Source organism: Triplophysa rosa, linkage group LG8 (genome assembly GCF_024868665.1).
Source record: "Triplophysa rosa linkage group LG8, Trosa_1v2, whole genome shotgun sequence".
In the NCBI taxonomy this organism is placed as follows: domain Eukaryota; kingdom Metazoa; phylum Chordata; class Actinopteri; order Cypriniformes; family Nemacheilidae; genus Triplophysa; species Triplophysa rosa.
The window spans coordinates 19,362,571-19,383,643 of record NC_079897.1 but is presented as its reverse complement, the minus strand read 5'-3'; the positions used below and the strand labels follow the sequence as shown (position 1 = coordinate 19,383,643).

General features: G+C 39.4%; 1 protein-coding gene across 2 annotated transcripts in view; it reads right to left on the bottom strand.

Annotated features, from left to right (window-relative positions):
- The window catches only part of efna3b (ephrin-A3b), a 47,586-nt gene that overhangs the window by 5,144 nt on the left and 21,369 nt on the right, over nt 1-21,073 (bottom strand). For both annotated transcript variants that reach the window (XM_057341159.1, XM_057341160.1), the window contains exons 2-4: nt 2,840-3,126; nt 2,582-2,647; nt 1,431-1,508 (exon numbers count right to left, since the gene is read on the bottom strand). In XM_057341159.1, coding sequence (XP_057197142.1) covers nt 1,431-1,508; nt 2,582-2,647; nt 2,840-3,126 — 431 coding nt within the window. The remainder of the gene's footprint in view (nt 1-1,430; nt 1,509-2,581; nt 2,648-2,839; nt 3,127-21,073) is intronic.

Sequence of the window (21,073 nt, the reverse complement as noted above, 5' to 3'; positions counted from 1 at the left end):
TATTTGATGAGCTTGTCCTGTATGTGACCTGAACGGGAAGTCAAATCTTACATTACAGTACAAGCAGATCTTTGTATTTGATAACATTGCTTCACCCAAGCCGGAAATTGTTTGTTTTTCTTTACTTGTAAGAAAACCACATCAACAGAATGGTATGAGCAGGATGGCACACAAATCTTTCTCTTGTTCATCTTTTTAATGCATCTGTATTATTATTCCCGAGGGCCAAATCTAATTTGCATTTGCGTGCATTGAATTGTTTTTTATCCCTTGTGTGTTTGTGCGAAGACAAACTTCATGAAACACACTGCCATTGATGAAGCTCAATGCCCCAGTAAATTTATAGAATTGACATTAAGAATCCGAAGAAAACATTTATGTTTTCGAACCCGGTTGTATTTAAGCACCTTGAGGGTGTCTCTCTTCTTCCATAAAACTACATTGCAGCATTCTAGAGTTTCACAATTCAACCGATGTGGCAGTTTTGTGGGCATCTCTTGATTTGTTTGGAGGACTTCTGTGTATACACATACAGTGGTCAACACTAATGGGATAACAGTAAGCGCTGAGCAAGGACAAGGGCGTTTTTTCTTCTTCTTCTGTCGATTGGACAGAGATGTATGGAACAATACTGAGACGTGTGGCTTCCCGAGACCCGGCTGGCCTCCTGCGGTCGGTTTCTTCCCCTCTCTGGCCCCTTTGAAAACTGAACCTCCGATCGGAGCGAGTGGGAGAAAGCTGGTTCTCGGATTCCTTTATCGGAAATCGTTGGGTGGCACCGACCCAGAGACGACCCAAAACACATCCACATCCATCTGTCTCAAAACACACGCTCGGAAAAAACATGCGCAAATCGATGCCTCTTTATTCCTTAAAAACACTTGAAGTCCAATCAATTTCTTTTCTCTCATTTAAATGGTGCGGTCGCCGTCGTCCTTGAGTCGGGTTACTGTGGCGGTGTGGAGAAGCACGGGGAACTGGAGGGATAGTTCTGTCACATGTGATCAACGCTAAGACTAGCATTTGCGCTAACTCTAGTCGCGTACCTCACGCTTCGTTGGCCTTTTAGCTCGTGGCTTCATTAGTGCCAATCACTGACCGTAAGACGCATGTTAACTGTTGTGTTCATCAGCCGGGTCTTTTCAGGAAATGATATGCGATCTCGTTTTATTCCACGTTTAAATGACATGACCTTAAACAGTCTTAACTGCAAAACCAAATTTGATTGCATGACAACATATATACACTCATACACAGACACACATGATTAATGAGCTTTCCGCTTAACCACGGTCGAGCCGAGCGGAAGCCCGAGTTGTGGGCTCAGAAACGTTGGGCGTAAATGTCAACGTAGACAGTGATTAATATGCGTATGTATAACTGTCCGTGTGACTGTACGTATGTGTGTGGGCTGTCTGATTACAACTCACCGAGGTCATCGATTTTCATGTTGGGTCGCAGAGTGTAGTCTGGCTCCGTGGGCTGGGGCTCATCATCTGAATCAGATGCTAGAAACACATGAGATGAGAATTAGAACACACACACATACACAGTCATTGTGTATTCATTTGTAAGCTTCTCCATGTCATGAAGAGTTGGGGGGGTTGGGTGGCAGATACTGTTTCTAGTTCAGTTCAGACTACATGGAGCAGCACTGGCAACTCAAGGCAGTGGAGTTCAGACCCGACTGAGCAGAACTACAAGATTCATCTTGACATAAGAACTCAGAGACTCCAAGAGAGAGGGCAGAGGTTAAGATAGCACACAGCATGTTCTCTCTCTCTCTGTCTCTCTCATGCACTCATGCACACACATACATACACTGGACCGGATTAATTTTAATGAACATGAGCTCTGACAGAGAGAGAGAGAGAGAGAGTGAGAAATAATGAAGGTGAAGGGTTAAGATAACTCTCAGTGCCAGCTAAATTTTAGAGAACATGGATCTTGACAGCACCTGGAGGACGGAGAATGGGGAGAAATAGGGAAATTATTTTTAATTTTTTTATTTGCATATCCTTGCACAAAGAGCCAGTATGAGCAATGGTGCTGGCAACATCATCGATGGTCATGTATTTAGCGTTATATTTGTCCTCTTGTTGCCTTAGTAATAAAAAACCCAACAACAGTCATTGTCATTAGTATCAATTATCATAATCTGAGTCACACCCTTGAGTTTGTTTGTTCATAAATCTTTTAAAAATAGGACGTGGTCACGTTTAATTTTCAGCTTTAACCCAAGGCAGCTCTTTCCGGGGTGCCTGAGGAACCCAGAAGTGTCGCTGTCAAGCACTTGTTTGGATTATGTTTATGGTGAACGAAACCTGGAGGGGGAGGAGAAGGAGACGGTGTGCTTTCTGTAATCAAACATATGCATTGATTTAATCCACAGAAAGACAGATAGTATAGTTATGAAACGTGGAGTGAGAGCACTTTATAAATGGGCTGACAGGTGGATCAATTGACTGAGAAATAAGATGGTTGGATGGATGGATGGATGAAATGATGAGTTGATGGATGGGTGTATGATGGAATGACGGACAGGATGGTAGATTGATGGATGGAGAATAGAAGTCAATACCTGTTGAGCAGCAAACATACACTCTCAGTCTCAGGCAGCTGCGGCCGTGGTGATGCGTGGGCGTGGCTAAAACAAAACAAATGCATGTCAGTCATCCGTTCATCTCAACTGTAATGCTATTTTATTTATTTTATAATTATATTATTCCAATAACCGTTATAACTTGTTCAGCTCATACTGTATATGAATGTTACACTAGCATGCATACATTACTAATAAAAATTCCAAATTATAAGTGGATATAGTTTGAATACTCACAGATGTAATAATACTCCTGTCCTACATGGAACTCATAGCCGAGGGAGAAGGCGCTGTAGCGCTGGAATTTCTCTGAGAATTTGATTGGTGCATGGGGGGCATGGGGGCGGTTACACTCCCAGCGTTTAAAGCCCAGCTGTGGGTCACAGGTACGGTAACCTCGATAACTGACCATGTAGAGGACGTACTGCTCGGCCACGCCCCTCTGACTGCTGTTGTAGTGAGGACAGTAGATGTCCAGATAGTCGTTCACATTCACCTGCACTGTGTAGCCCTCCTTACGAAGTCTAATGATTAAGAGAGACAGACAAACAAATGCAATGGCCAGTTACTCCTAAGAGATCTCTAAAAAAACTTCTGGAGAAATCTGGAAAAATGTTTCTATAGAGCCCTTCACAAGATGTAAACACTGGTCCAACAGAACCTCTGGTTTCATTTTTACATTTTATTATAAAAAAAAAGTTAAATCATTTTTTAATTCGTATATATATGGTAAAATCATAAAAATACTAGATTTTTTATAAAATACTCAAATATTTTGATTAGGTTATAAATGCTCTGTTAGTTGTATTTGTTTAAACATTTGTAGGATTAAAAAACTGAAACAGAAGTTCTTTTGGACCAGCGTTGAATACGCTTTGTTTACATCTTTCGAAGTGGTGTATAATACAGTTGGTTTAATAATACAAATACAAATATAAATGAACAGTTATGAAACATATTTAAACAATTCAACAAAGCATTTCAATACTTTTTTTTATTTTCTAATGAAAGAAAGTAATATGTTGGCACAAATATATTTAAATAAATATATCAAATAGATCAATATATTTTTTGTTTAAAAATAAGTTATTACAGACCTTTAAGTATACACCTTGACATTGATTTTTAAGATGATTAGAAACATTTCGGTCAAAGTTTCTGAATATAAAACAAACACACATCTAAACATATTAATATACATAAACACCTGCAAAAACATCAGTTATGTTCCAACAAATAAATATAACAAAGACAAGCATCAGCATCAGTCTTAGGTTGAAATTTCTATGAAATGTATATAATTTTATCTAATGTATAGGTAATGTATAATGAAATGGAATATTTCTGGTTCTTTATATTTACTGCATGTGTTTAACCTTTAGCTTTTCTACAATTTAAATGAAATTAAATGGATTTCTGTACACGACAACATTACAATCAAAACACACACACACACACGTTTAACACACACACACACATTTAATTCCTAAATCCTTTAATTAACAATTAACATGACTATTCATTGTTTTAATAGGTTTACATTAAGTACTAAATGTCACACTTCTGTGACAACATTCTTTGCTTCATGTCAACTAAACAAACAGTGAGTAACATACATTTAAATAAATGTCCAGTGAAACCAAAGAACAGGACACAATTGAGTAGAACAATCTTTTACTCTCTTCAACAGCCAAGCTGTGAGCAAATAAAAATGCCCTCACGTTTAAGACCAGTCAAGCAAATCTTATTTAAAATGGCAAAAGGTCTTGTGCAAGTGATTCCCCATTCCTCCAAAAAGACCCCCTCTGACCTCACTTACACGCTTAGAGGAAATCATCCAGTAATTCCACAGATCCAAATGAAGCTTACTTGCTCTTTAATCTACACTTACAGTATAACCATTACAAAGGTGGAGTGTATCAAACCATTTTCACACAAACACAAGCAGTTCTTTCCATCTCCATCCTCCAGGTTAAGGGAGCACAAATAAGTTTTCACTTGACAATGAATCTTTACGCTGTTTGGTTCAGGAGGAAACCGTACAAGCTTGCATCGGTCATTTGCATTTAGCGGAAGCTCCCTCGGGCTTGAGAGAGGGAATGAAGGTGAGCATGAAGATAAAAAAACCGAGAGAGGACTATGTTGAGACCTGCAGTAATATATTGTTCCATCGCACCAGTGCACAGCTGTATGACAATGCGTCTTAACATTTCACCACAGCGTCTGAGAGAAATGTGCGTAACGTCTGCTGGATAATGTATAGAAAACACCAGGATGGTTTGCGGTGAGTGGACGCGGGCTCTCTCTCTCGAGACATGTCAGACTGCGGCTAGAAAAGTTTCACTCCAAGTGTCACAATTCGAACCCCATCTTCACTTCGCTCGTTTGTCAATGTCTTGCCAATGAAAGAGAGGCAAAACACAGAGGATCGAGTGAAACGCTGAGGGAGACCCTCTTGTCTGTGCTGTAGTAACACTGGCCGGCCAGTAGGTGTCTATGTAGATGTGAAAATGAATATCAATTTCTCTCTCGGTTCTAGGTCACTTCTCCTGGGAGATTATTATTCAATTATTAAATGAAGATCAAAAACGCTGCTTTAACGCCTCTCCCTCTTCACAATCCTCTCTGATCCTCACTCGAGACTCACTCTGTTCCTCTTAATCTCACTAGTGGCTTTTATGCTAATGAAGGTGTGTAAAGATGCTAAAATGTTTGCCTGCTTGTCTTGGAATCACGTAACGTGACGCCCCTCAACGCACACGCACGCACGCACGCACACACACACACACACACACACACACACCTAATTTAACTTATAATGTGCCTACCCAAACGACATTGGCCCCTATTGACTTCCATTGTATGGATACGAAAGACATTTCTCAAAATGTCTTCTTTTGTGTTCCACAGAAGAAGAGTCACATACACGTTTTGAATGTCATGAGGGTGAATAAATATTGACAGATTTTTTTTGGGGGGGGGATGAACTGTCTCTTTAAGCAATGTTATCCAAACCAAGATGATATTTACTATAATCTACCCTAAACCTAACCTTACAAAAATGACAGAATAAAATGCCACTTGAATAAGGTGCCAGTTAGATTTCCCTATTTATATCTATATCTAGTTTTTTAATTATAAAATGCAATATAAAGCAACCTAAATGAGTTCTAAAATAAACTAAAACATTCTCTCTTCTTTGTCTTCTGCTAAACAAGCTTGAGGGTGGAAGATACTTGGAAGGAAGACTGATGTAAAAATCTGAAGTTGTTTTTATGTCCACTAGGAGGCGACGAAGAGATAAAAGTCAACCACTGTGGGTGATTTAAAATCGTTAAAAAATGAATTTGGAGCATTTTAAAACAGACAGGGGGACATTTTATCCTCTGACCCCTTTTCAAAAGCAAATCACTTAAAGAATCCAACGTGCATTTAAAAGAACAGATAGATACAAAGTGTTTGTGAGATTCATTAGTCTACATGCTTGTATGTCTGTGTGCATGTGTGTAAACTGCATTGAATGTCCAGGACACAAGCCGCTGAGCTGGGCAGCGTGGGATTTAGGAACACTGCACTGGAGCAAGATCAAGACGTTGATCAATATCACTATCAAAGATACAGAGGCCAAGCTTTACAAGCAAACATAAAGAAAAGCCAAGAAAGCAATAATACAATCTCACATTTCACTGCTCACATAAGCATTTTAGGTTACTTCATTAATCAAAAGTCGCAAGTATAGTGTGAAATCCCAATATTCCAATGTTCCCAACAGTATTTCTCTTTTTTAGACACATTAATTAAATGGTCTCCATGTAAAACTTGAGTAAGACTCACATTCCTGGTAGTTACATATGTGCAGAATGATTGTGCCTACAGAGCAGATCTGTAATGAGAGAGAGAGAGAGAGCAACGCTGAATCAGCACCACAGGAAAAACAGCGTCTCTCTTCTCTTCTCTTGCTGTTCTGTTCTTCTAATTAACCCCATCAATCCGTTTAATTAAAGGAGAGCATCTGTCCTGTGAACAGTTGACAAAACACATGCAATGTGTGCATTAACACACAAACAAGCACTGCATTCTACAAAATACACCTGCAGATCCACTCTTTAAACTGAGAAATCTAAATGATGCTGTCTCTCTTTCTGTCTCTCTTCTCTGAGTCATCATATCTCATGTTAAATATAAAGGTGAATACATTTTAACATATTTGTAAATAAATCATGACGGAATTTTTATTTTGGGGTAAACTATTCTTTTAAAGGTCCGGTGTTTGAAATTTAGCGGCATCTAGTGGTGAGGTTGTGAATTGCAAGCAATGGCTTACTCCACCCCTTCCTTTCTAAGCGCTATGGTGGCTGACACAAGGCTTAGATGTCTTCGCGTTTTCACTTCTTTGCCGAAGGAGATAACGTATTTACGAAACACACTCTGTAGAGCAGTTTGTCCGTTTAGGGCTACTGTAGAAACAACATGACAAATTCCATGCAGGGGCATGTAAATAGAAATAGCTCCTTCTAAGGTAATAAAAACTTAATGCTTCATTACGTAAGGTCTTTATACACCTCTGAAGTAGGGCTGCAACTAACGATTATTTTGATAATCGATTAGTTGGACGATTATTTTTTGATTAATCGATTAATCAGATAAAACGTTTATTTTGATATTTTGCTTATAATAACTAAATCAGAGATGGGAAAAGTATGCACGACTGAACTCATTAGCCTTCTCCCAAAATGTTGTGGATGTCTCCCTAATTAACACACTTAGGCTGATGAGTTGATTCAGGTGTGTCATATTAGAAGCAGCCGACAATAGACTGTCCCAAACATGGGAGGGAGGGGACGGTCGGCCAAGGAAAAAAAAAATGTGTAGCATGAAAAGTGAGATATTTGTCATTCAAATGTAGTTAAGTACAGTAAAAAGTATCCAGAAAAAATAATACTCAAGTACACTTTTTGAGTATCTGTACTATACTTAAGTACAGTACTCAAGTTAATGTACTTCGTTACTTCCCAAACCCCCAAATCATCTTATTTAGCCTATTGTGTACTTTGCAAAGTGCAAACGCCACAAATTGGGTTTTACTAATATAATCTTTAATTTTGTCATTTAATATACCTCTCCCCTTTAAACTTTAAAACTGCGCAGCTTGAAGAGATGCATGCAAACCACGTCTGACTTAAAAACTGCGCACCTCGCGCTGCACGGAGAGACGCATGAGAGACCGAGAGACACGTCTGACTTTAAAACTGCGCAGCTCATGCTGCACGGAGAGACATGTCCAAAATGGTCATTTTAAAAGGGAAGACGAAGCGCTTGATTTAAACTGCCCAGCTCGCAAGTGACCAACTAATCGATAATGAAATTCGTTGACAACTATTTTCATTATCGATTAGTTGTTGCAGCCGTACTCTGAAGACATAGTATTCGTTATATTATAACGTTATAGTATAGTAACATTATATTGCATTTCTGTAGATACTTTAAAAGATTACACACTGGACCTTTACGCAAAGGTGCACAAGTGCTTTTACAAATCTCAGAGATGGATTCTGGGATTAACATTGGCGTTCTCCTGCGCTCGCAGTAAGATTAATTTGTTTACTTACATTCCTATAGCTTGAAAGTCGTATGACTGCTCCCCATGCTCAATTATTTCGTTTATTTCCACTATTCTCTGTCCCTCTTGATCTTTTTCGTTCACTCTTCTTTTTCCATCCATTTCAGTGGTAAATGATTTAAATGTTATTTAATTCAGACACACAATATAAAAGCTTACATGCACATTTAGTGTGCACAAGTTCACTCCACATTGACATACACTGTTTTGACAAATGTTTTTCTGTGCTGCCAAACAGATGTTTACAATTCACTGATCCTCAAGTTCACAGGTTTTTAATCAATCAGACTTTCTCAGAATCTAGCATCTGTGTGTGTGCTTTAGCCGAGAGAGAGAGAGAGAGAGAGAGAGAGAGAGAGAGAGAGAGAGAGAGAGAGAGAGACTGCTGTGTGGGTTTGGTCTTAAATCTAAAGAATTGATATGTGTTGGTGGAGGTGCGGTCAGGTGCTGCTGTTACCTGTTCTCAAGGCCGATCTCATCACTGCTCAACTCACATTGGCAGTGTATGTGCGAGCGTAAATCACACACACCTTCACTCAATTCCCATCGTTTCAAAGACCATTTGCCACAGGCAATTAGAAACCAACCGATCTTTCTCTATCGTCTTCCTTCTCGCCTTGCACATCACACTTTATTCTGCTCTCTCACTATCGATGCAGTTGGTCAATGTCACAGCTCTCTTTGTGAGTTTTGCCCTTTGAACTGCACTAATTCTACAGGTAAATTCACATGAACTCACCAACATACACATTGCTGCTTTCTGGCTCTTGTCGATAGTACATAAAGTTTTACCTTAACCCGGGAGAGTTTGTTTATTAAGCAGAAGGTTTTTAATACACAATATTTCATCTCCTACGATATATCAATTCAGTCTAGCCTTTTTCGATTTTCTTCTCAGTCACCTCTACACAGATGAAACAGCAACACACATACAGTACTGACCCTCACTTTCTCTCCTCTGCATCTTTTATCAGTCCCTGGCTTTCTTCGCTGCAAGTGAGTTTACAGAACACAGCTCCCCTCTGAGCTATGAAGAAAGGAACAATGTACGTGTCTGTTGGGCCTCGTTTCTTGGTGTGTGTGGGCACAACTGAGTTATGGCCTGTGGATTATTATAGGTCTACATGTTATTATTAGGGTTATTTTATAGCTAGACAAATTGCTGGAAAATCTATATTTCAATAAAAAAAGATTGAGATATTAAGGCATTGCTGAATCCGTGTGAAGCATTAAAGGGACAGTTCACCCAAATATAAAAATTCTGTCATCCTTTACTCACCCTCAACTTGTTCCAAAGCTGTATGAATTTCTTTGTTTGGTTGAACACAGAGAAAGATATTTGGAAGAATGCTTGTAACCAAACAATGGGAGTCAAAAGTGTCACCAGAACTGTTTGCTTTCAAACATTCTTCAAAATACCTTATTTTGTGTTTAACAGAACAAAGAAACGTATAAAGCCATTTTTCCTACTATGGTAGTCAATGCAGGCCAAGAACTGTTTGGTTGGAAGCATTCTTCCATAAATCTTTTTTTCTGTGTTCATCAGAACCAAGAAATTTATACAGATTTGGAACAACTTGAGGGTGAGTAAATGAAGACAGAATGTTCATTTCTTGGTGAACTGTTCATATAAATGGCATTACAGGATTTATGCACAGTTCAACATTCATAACTGCATATTTTTCTATAAAAAATTATAGTAAATAAATGCATTACATTTATTGCCCCCTGTAACCTGGTGGTAAGGTGAGGTAAGACTTTTGTAATATATTCAAATCGGAAGCATTATAAACTACATTTCTATTTTGTCTCTCTCTCTAATTCCCATAAGGAAGAAATTCCCAAAGTAGATCTCTTTAATTTCTCCTAAACATCAACAGCGAAAATATAAGGATTCTTCCTGAAATTCATTGATTCTTCAGATTTTTCACCCAAGAGAAAGACCCCAGGAATATCGCATGTGTCTCTTTCAAAGCTCAACAATATGCAAAACTGTACACACAAGTCCTCCATGATCACATTATCTGAGCTATGGTATCCACATTTATTTTATAGCTCTATTATACAGCTTCATCAATTTTTATTTCTCCAAAGAGTTTTAGAAGAATTATAGGAGACATTAATAAAACATATTAATGTTATGAAAAAGCAACCTTTGTGCCACAACATTTCACTTCATTCTTGTGTTTAATTAGCAATTTGTTTCTTGCACTACTACTCTGGAGCTTTAAATGGAACACAGCAAAACCTGTTAGATGATAAAGACCGAAGGGACGAGAGTAAGAGAGAGAGGACAAAGAGTGTGAAGCAGTGATCTGAGCCGGGGGTTCCATTCTAAAAGCTTTGGCTTCAGCGCAGGCCATGTGTCATGAATTAAAACGGAATTAGCATTGACTGCGTGTGTGCGCAGAGATGGATGATAGATGACAGAGATGGATGAACACATTTATAGAGAAGCGAAGGAGAGGAATGAAGGGATGAGGAGGAGGAGAAATGCAAATGAAGACATGGACTACAGGAACAGAAGTTGGCCAAGATGGACAAGGTGAAACGGGACGCTTCGGTAAACAGGAGAACGAGGACACGTCCATCAGGCTTCAGGCTTAGACCTGAAACATTCTGCCATACAACAACTACATGAATGCAAACACTTACAGTATATGACAGCTGACTTCATGTTGTTCGTTGCACAACACAAGCGTGCGTTGCATTCTGAGCGTTTTCTGATCGACCGTAGACGACTAATCTCTGTGGTGCACATTCAAAACAGTTGTATTGGGAATACTGACAAGAAGCCGGACTTAAATGAGGATTAAGTATAATCACATGACCATTGCATCTGTGTTTTCTTGGTGCTGGAGGGGGAAGCTGACAAATTGAAGGTAAACAGAGTTAATAGAGACATCTTGAACTTCAGAGGCTCCACTGCTCTTAATTTTCTAGTCTCTAGTAAAACAGCAAGGCTGCACACTTTAATTGAGTTACATTACCCTTTGACCTTCACATCGATCCAGACGGATCCCTAGTACCTCATCACATGTACGCGCACATTGTGTGGCATGTTTACAGCCCTGGATATTGGTAGTTTGGAGGCCCTTATGGAGAATCAATACAGCGGTTAAGAGCGGAGCAGATTGGAGCAGTATAATGGTCTCAAGTACTCACTCTAAAAGCGCTTTCTCTGAACCCGAGCCCGCGCACACACTCGCAGGATCGTCATTAAACCACATTTAAACTCGCACTCACACTGAGGGTTAATGGGTCTGTTTACACAGTCAGGTCTCAGTCTGTACCACATCCATGGACTGCTCTGAGCAAACAGGAGGCGGATGTGAGCGGCACGCAGTGAGGTCTAGTTAACTATGTCATAGTGTGTATATCATGATCTCTTGAATGAGTCCCAAAGACACGCGAGACTGAGAAATGGCACGAAGAACTAAGTTTGTAAATGTGTCTGTGTTTTTCCATTAACCCTCCGCCCTCTCTCTCCTCCCACACGTCTAATGTTGCCATCTCCTGACATGATAGATGTGAAAGTGTACACCAAAACAAAATGAGGAGCGATGTGTATGTGTTTGTGTGTGTATCTGTTTGTCTTACTGATAAATATTTTAAATGGTATTTTGCCCCCAACGAGAAGCTCATTTTGTCAAACAAGCCACGATTCTTTGTTTCTTTGACCTCGGTTTCCTTCTCTTTCTTTCTCCCTTTCTCTCTTTTTGGTCTTCACTAGCAGGGGGGACACCCGAAAACATTGTCCCGGGACCTATAATGGGGGGACCCACTGAGGATCTCTATAGTATAGCCAACTCGCTGGTTCCAAGAGACAGGTGGCCAACCAAAAAATTCCCATGCCCTGTGAGGTTTCGCAATCGATTAATTTAGGAATGGGCATTTGAAAGTCCAAAAAGCGTCTTTTTTTATATTTAAACAATAATAATGAATTACCAATTATGATAATGACTGTGAAATGTATTTATTTTGCACTTAAAACAAAATAAGGTTTAAAATGAACTATGTTCAACAACCTATTGTCTTTGTTCAAAATCATTTAAAAACTCTAAAAGTTTTTAAATGCATTATATTTTTGCAATGGAAAATCAATCTGTATTGTATTATTCAGGTAATGCTTTTACCGTTAATTTTTTTTTAGTTTTCCCTTGTTTTCTTTTACTTCCTTTCCATCATTTCTGTTCTTCCCTTTTATTATTTTTTCTCTCTGAATCGACCATTTATTAACAGAAGCTTATTACATCTGTAACTCGAATATGATTTATGACTCGTGCAGATAATGAAGTCTAAAATACCAAAAAACATTGCTTATTCATAAAAATATTGAAAGCGTGCACCCATGCACATACAGTGCCCCCTCTCTATTTATTTTCCTCACCTCCCTTTGTCATCTGCCAGCTTTCCTCTTTCTCTCAGCTACAGGGGATGAAAATTTAATATCATGAGAGAAAGAAAGAGAGAGAGAGAGCAAGGGAGAGAGTCTTTTCAGGGTCCCTTTTATAGACCAGTCCATTCACCAAATAAAATCTCATCCTCTCCCTGTACAACTTGAATAAGTTCACATTCCAAATGGTAACGAGAGAGAGAGAGAGAGAGAGAGAGAGAGAGAGAGCAACAGTCTTGTGAACTGACGTCTTGTGAGGATGAGGTAGTGAGATAGGGCGGTATAACAGAGTTATAACAGAGACAAACACGTCTGTGTGTGCCAACTAAATCGTCAGTTTGTTTTCACACCTCGGGTATAAAGTACTCATCTCATAATTACATTTTCTTAATCACTCTCAACACACTTATTGTAGATATCATTACAATGTTTGCTGAACCATAATATATGTGACCCTGCCTGTGAAATCCCAGTTAAAGCCTTTTTTTGTCAATTACTGTTTTCTATATAAAATCATCCCACATAATGCAGATAACATTATGAAACAAAAAAACCTTTTTTGACTGAGTAAGGTCATGTCAAAGATTAAAATCATGGTGAAATTAGAGGGATAAAATCAGACTTTGGTGCATTATCGCATAATTAGATCAACTTTAGACTGATTTTCACAGGCAAGGTCACATTATATAGAAGATAAATACAATAACAGCAAACATTTTATAGCTAGGATAATGCACTGTTACTAAATATAGGAAATAAATAGTTAATATGTAAAATTGGTGCCGTTTATAGTCCTGTTGCCGCAGTGTTATAGAAAATATTGGGTGGTGTCTAAGAACTCCAGTGTCGTCGTAAAATCACTGGAATGCACAACCTTTCATGACATAATGCTTTATTAAATAAATTTATATGGATAAACATTAAATCAATAAACAAAGGTATAGCAGGTCAGACATTCTAACTCTTTCTTTGTTGATTGAATCTTCACATTTTTTTCTCCAGTTTGTTCTCTCTTTATTGTCTGGTGTCTGTGCTATCCCTGGCCATATGTCAAATATCAGTTTCCCTTGTATGCATTTCACATTGAACTCTCTCCTTATCTCCTTCGGCTCCCTCATCTCTCTATGCCTCTCTCTCTCCCTTCCTGTGTCCAGACCGAGCTCAACCTTCCGGTCTCTCTCGTGAAACCAACACGGAAGTGACTTCAACTGCAATTCATTGACTGGCCGCTATAGACTGGCTCCAAAAGAGAACAGAATCTCACTGGGCCCCATGTTAAAATGCCCAACTTTATAGCAGAGAAAAACATGTTTTTAGCCTGATACAAAAAATGATTTTGGTCTATATAGCTAATTTTGTTCTAGCTAACTGTGAGGGGCGTAATTTTTTGATTACTCATCCGTTTAAATTATATTCAGCCTTAAGATTCTGTATAATCAAAGGCGTGGCCACTTGAGTGACAGGTGGTTTCATCAACCAGGCACCTCAGCTCCACCCACGTCCCGCCTTTTTGCCCTTTTTTATTATGATCCGGGAGTGACGCGCCGGCTCCACCCACTTTGGGCTTCAAAATTGCTCTTCTCAAACCTAGGGGTGATGTCACGGACACTGCGTCCATGTTTTAAACAGTCTATGGTCCAGACAGACCAGTCCAAATGTTACAAACCTAGAAACTATACCTCAGACATCATATCACGCACTATTAATGTGGACATCACATAGACTTTCAATGTTTCAAACCATTCTAATATTTTCTATTCCCTACCTCAACCACTAAACCCAGTCCTCATTATCTAAATCCCCTTCAAACATTCAGTCTCCTCGTCTCCTGTTTCTCTAAGAGCAGCGTGACGGACTGCTCACTTTACCACAGAGACGAGAGATACTGATGTAATTAACTCTAATTAGAATAGCTCCCCTAACAATTCAGTCCCTTTTCAATGAAAGATGAAGTGAATATCTGCACGCTCTGGGCAGCTGTGCATGTGTGTCCTGTGGTCATTTAAAGTGTCATTTATCTCCCGAGGTAGAATACTGCCCTCAATGTTACAGCGTGTCTGGAGGACAGATTCTCTCTAAATGCGCAGACCTCCTTTGTCGTAAATAGTTCCACGCTGAAATCTATCATAAACACATTTGCTGCAACAGACGAGGACTCTCGATGGGTGAAGCAAAGGAGAAGGTGAGCTGCAACAAGGTCAGGGTATCTTCCTATTTTCATTTTTCATTCCTTTCGCTTTTCTCTTCACCACCCCTCTGTCACCTACATACAACGGCGTACTATATGTGCGTATCATTGGGCAGGGTTTTTTCTGCATAGAAAATTTTGAGGCAGCCGCTTCCGTCAAATTTTCTGCCGCCTCAGTCTCTCGCCAAAATTATGTCAGGTGTCTTCACAAAAAACACTACGTGTATTCTGTCAACAGACTGTCATTTGTAATTGCATTACGCCGCAAAGGAAGCGCTGTTTCGTTATCAGCCCAGTGAGGCGCTGAAGAGTTGCAGTACAAGAGATAATAGGAACTGTATTAGCTGTGTTTCACGGCTTTTCAGGTAAATATTGTTTCTTAAATTAAAGGTGCAGTTTGTAAAAAAAAACGCCGCTAGAGGGCGCACGATCAAAACAACAACAATGCCGTATCTTGATGACGCTGTGAAGGAGCGTGGAATGATGGGATCTGTTGTCTTCAACTCCACCGCTGATGGCCATCAATCAGATGGGAACGAGAAATCATGTTAGCAGATGAGGTAAAGTTTTATAATTGTTGTGAATAATTGTGGTCCATAAATAAGTGACTGCTCGAAACAAGTCAGTGGCTTGCAAGATGCTAGACACTACTTCCGCATTTGTCCACGACACTGTTGTCATGCGGTTTCTACGTCAGTAATGGTGGTAACAAAGGGGAACGCGGATATGACGCCATTGACATGCGACTGCACAGCCCCGTGTCACTGTTTAGAATGCGATTTTCTCTCGATTTACAAGTAGTTGGAAACATTTGAGATTTTGTAAGTACTCAGCTGAACAAAATATATAACACTAGCTTAGTGGTTTTTGGATATTTTACTGCAAAATTGTTACAAACTGCACCTTTAACGTGGCGTACATCATTGTATAATGTTTTAAAGTCCCAGTGCAACACTTTGGAATGCGCAGCATTATTTGATGTGTTGATGTAATTTCAACTGAAATATGCAGAGAGCGAGACATATCGAGTGGCCCCTCCCCCTTTTAAAATACATTTACCAATAACCAATAGCGTTACGTTTACGGCACAGTCAGCCTGGCAAAGCTGCATTTAACAGCGTGATAGCCACAGTGGTGTAAAAGTCTATTGAAAAGAATAGGAAGATCAGTGATACCAGTGATGTGTCATTTGAAGCTTGTTATTTACGTTGGTGAGTGACATTGGCGTTTGTCTTCTTTACTCATCAAGGCTGCGATGTCCAATCTCTTCCATAGAGCCTTAACATACAACATTCTGTGTAGACTTGAAACGGGTCAAATACGTTTTGTTTTTTCAGAGGATTAGCGCGTATGATCGATGCATATGATCAGCTCTTTGCTATCGTGTCTCTGGACTATCATGCTATCGTGTCTCCGCGAGCAGACACTCACGTGCAAATGCTCGCGTGACACTAACGTGAAATTAAGACTTTAATGTTAATGTTTACACTGTCTGGATCATCCCCTATCTCCCATCTAGTGCATTATGTGTCATTCACCATGTAGGGCATAATAAATGTGCGAACAACTGGCTGATATGAGGCGCCGCTTCCGCAGCTCTCATGTAAAGGGGACGGGACTCTTCGGATACTAAAGCGGATTTGATTGGACGAGAACTTTGACAAGAGGCTGAAGTGTAGCATAATGTCATGGAATTTCTAGATTTGTTTGAGCGCACGTGCCAGACTGTCAGTTTTGAACGGCTATATCTTCTAAATGGGAAATTTGTCAGCGCTTAATAGCATATCAGTTTATTGATGTCCTTAAGGCTAACCTATTTTTTAAAAAAAGGAAAAAAACTTTAATTTTGATTTCACATTTCATTTTGAGCTCAGTAAACCACAAGAGAACGCAGGATGTTAATGAGCTTTGCAAATTTAGTAAGACTGGTTAATTTAGTTGGCTATTGTGGGCTGAAAAGTTAGTTGAAAAGGATAAAAAGCTTTATTTGGTTTGAAAACATTTCTGTTTGGTTGAATAAAAGTAATGTTTTATATAACTTAATAATTGTCAATAATTTGTATGTTTTAATATGTAAAGTGTTTGGTTAAGCCAATTAAAGGTACGGTATAGGCCTACACCTGCATGTGTGTACAAGATAAAGGTGGCACCACCTCCACCTCATTTTGAGCCAGGGAAAAACCCTGATTGGGTCCAAAAGTTTGAGTACATTGGAAATCTGGGGTTACAAATACAATTTAATCCTGGATTTTAAACCTGGTTTAATAAGTGTAAAAGCCTCATGACCTAAAGGGATAGTTCAACCAAAAATATAAATTCCGTCATCATTTATGGTCAATATTTCACTGTAAGCACAAGCAGACATTATCTTCTCTTTAAAGTGTATGCCTCTATTCCATCAGGCTCACAAACTCACAAAACATTAGCAGGTCCATAAAGATGATGTGTGCATTTCTGTGATTATGACTCAAGGTTCTCATCCGTTCCTTGGAGCTTTCACAGTAATGTGCTAGATGAGCTCAACAAGAAGCAGGAAGTGTCATCACCGCTGGGCCATCTCTATCTCTCCACTCAGAAAAAATGAGTGAGGAGCAGTGAAGCCTGAATCGTGGCACACTGGCTTTCCATCCTACAGTCACAGTTATATGCAGACGAAGCCATTCCGGCTCCAATGCAGTGGTGCAGTTCTTTGAATTTATACTCACAAGAGGAAAACTAAGAGATGCTCTAGAATGCAATTAAATATTCATGAAGGTGACAAATTTAAATAGGAAATTTCTCCTGTGTGTTTATGCTGATGTTGATGGTACATATTACAGTGCAGTAAGGCATGCATATGGATATACAGTAAATCTCAGGATGTTTGTTTCAGCATGAAAATTTCGCTCATGTCATGAGCTTATAATTAACTTACGGTCAAAGAGAAGTATCCTACGGGGATACACAGTGAGGGCTCAACAATAAGGATGGCCTTATAACCAGTAATATTGAGTCAGTGGTTCCTTCTCACATTTATTGCAAACGTAAACTTTGTCTGTAATGTATTTGGCCTTGTTGTGAATTCATTTTAGCAGACATTAGAAACATTGCAAACATCAAAGAGCACGTAAGAAGAACAAGAGGGAGGATACATAGAGAGAAAGAAAGAAAATACAGATTATCATTGTACAATTTACACAAACAGTGGGATGGGATGTTTTCGATGAGTTTTAAATGGAAGCGATTTTAAAGGGATACTAGTAAACATATATCAGAAGGAATACATTAAAGATAAGTTCATTAAAAAAAATTTAGTTGACCTCAACTCAAAATTTTGTGGTGACTGGTTACATCTACATTGAAAATGTTGTATGTTACCAGTCACTACAAAATTGAGTTGAGGCCTGAGTTGAACCCACCCATCATACAAAAGAAATGTTTGCCATAATCATGTCTGTGAATTAATAATGTACCCAGGTAACATTATCTACATAGGCTTTTTTTAAATCGTAAGAATCTAAATATGAGGAAAATAATAAATCACTGTTTGCCTTTGCTTTTCAAAAGGAGTGAATTTAGAATTATGAATTTCCAGACTTTCCTACATTTTAAACACATGTTTCTTTGTAATTAAAGAAAATGTTTAATAAAGCTACATAAATGTTATATTTCAATGTTTGATTAAGTAGATTTGCAAAAAAAGTATTGTTTTTAAGCGGACCAGAGAAGATCTGAATTACGGGCCCATCTGCACCTGCAGAAATATTCTTATTGTTGAGCCCTGGCAGTTGAAGAATATAAATGCGTGAACTTTGGTGTGAGAGAGAAAATATGAAAAACGACAGGAGGAAAAACCTGTGAAAGGTCAAAGTTTAGACCGATAAATACAATCCGCTCATTGTAAAAACGAATACTCAGCACAGCGGACTCTGCGAGGGAGAGGTAGAAACGGTGAGAAACTAGAAACAAGATGAGACAGAGATGAAAGAATGTGCACGAGAGACAAACAGAAGAGAGAAAAAAACAAATACTATGGGTCACTCTATTTATATACGAGAGCTCGTTTTGCATTTCCATCTTTCTATCTCACGATCTCTCCTATATATCTGTCCTGCCTACCTCTCCATTCAATTAAATCTGAAATTCACATTTATATGACTGTCATGACGACAGTCCGAAGTGCATTATCGCCAAAGCAATAACCTCAACTTATTCCCTCGAAATCCATCCCTCTCTCCATCTCCCTCTCATCTATCCATCCCCCCATCCATCCATCCATCCATCCATCGGGTCCAGTTAAATTTATGCCTGTAATAATTCAATTTCACTCTAATCATGAACAGTACTCATGGAGGTGGTGGGGGGGTAAAAAGAGATGGAGAGAATAATCACACATTGAGCATGATATCCAATCTCTTTTTTCATCTTTCCACCTTTCATCTTTCCTTCCCCCATCTCTCTTTTACCCTGCCCTGCACACGTCCCTCTTTCCTGATCTTGGCCTTTCCTGCCTGGTTCGAGTTTGTCATATTCAGTACGGCTTCAGTCCAGGGAGCCGAGAAGAGATTGTCAGTGAAAAAGGGTTTCGATTTCACGTCAGACACATAGGTTGAGTATACGTACACAAGAACTGTAAATAGGTTTCGATTTCTAATTCTCAACAGATGTGCACATTTAGACCTCTGCGACCCACAAATCCAGCTTTAAACACTCCAACAAGAATTCCTTTTATAATACACACACACACACAAGGGAAATCATCGTTCTGCATAGCTGTACACCTGAACTGTTTTCATGGCGGCATGGTTCTTATGAATGTGTGAGAGGCTGTTTATGTGTGTGTGCGTGTTACACCACAAGCAACTGATGGCACTAATCCCAACCATCTCCCAGGAGTGTATCCCTCAGTCCCACTGTGTATTTGCACGCGTGTGTGTGGCTCAGATAGAGAGTCTGACTTAGCGGACCAGAAAAGAAAATGACTTCAAAGTTCATATCGTTGCTTTGATGACTTGTTAATTTGATTGGTCAAGCATATGCTCTGCGATGGCGCGTGCGAGCTATTAACGTGTAATATGATTATTCTCGCGGCAATCATGTGGATTAGAGTCACCCTCCCGGTCCGGTGAAGCATGGCAACCTGTTTAAAAAGCAATTCCTGCGTGTGTATACACACTTTAATTGTTTCATTGTTTTATTGTGACGCCGCGCTCCATCCTTAATGGTCAAAGCGTTCTGAAATAGTTAGCCGGCGCTGGGCTTATGCGAAGTGAGCGATCGAACGGACACGGTTTGTTGCCGTCGGCCCGAAAAGAGCAATGGAGCTGTTGCTCTTCCGCGTATTTCTCTATATCTGGAGGGCTAAATGAAGCGAGGCCGCTGTAATCAGCCGTGTCGTACGGACCGAGAATAGTACTTTATAACGCGAACTGCGCGGTTTACAGATAAACACATTAGAATCATATTTCACCCTCCGGCACAATGACTGCCAATCAACACTGGTGAGAGAGAGGGAGAACTAGAAGCAAGGATATGCCTCATTTATTGAACATTAAACCCAAACACAGGCTTGGCTGCGTAAAAATAATGCCCAGAATGCTTCGCAATGGAGTGTATCATAAGTTGCAGAAAGCAACCATATGCGAACGAAGAGTGAAAAATAACTCAAGGCGCTAAAAAGTCGGATTTAAATATTTATATTTTTACAATGCATTCGGTAAAAATGGCAAAAACCCTCACTTAAGTCGGTGAGCACACACACAACACCTCGATCGGCAGGTGGAGGGAGAGAACGTTATTGACCGCAGCCACATTCAAGGCACACCTCAAGGTCATCTTTCTAAATATTTGATTACCTAATACAATTTTTCTGTCGCAACTCTTTTTTTATTATGCATAGAAATAGGGGCCACAATTCTTAGATGGAGAGGGTAGAAATAGCCTCTCGCGCTCTAAAAGAGATGTATAATTTAAATGGAAAGATTAGCTTTGTGAACAGGCTGTCCGCCCCAGCAGCAATGATTCTACTCAGCTGAATCAATACTCATCAGATCACTCACTAAGTGGCTAAATATATAAACCAAAGAAGTGAATCCAAGCCTTGCAAGTTTAATGGAATTCCGTTTGCCTTTATCTTAACCTCAAGTACCTTTGCGCGTGCTCTCTCTCTCCCCCTGTCTCTGGCTTCATTCAATCACAACTCCAGATCAACGTCAAAACACTGAGGAAATTGCAGTAAATGTTAGCTTTAGGTCAAGCAATGCTCTAATAATCCTTCAAAGCAAACTG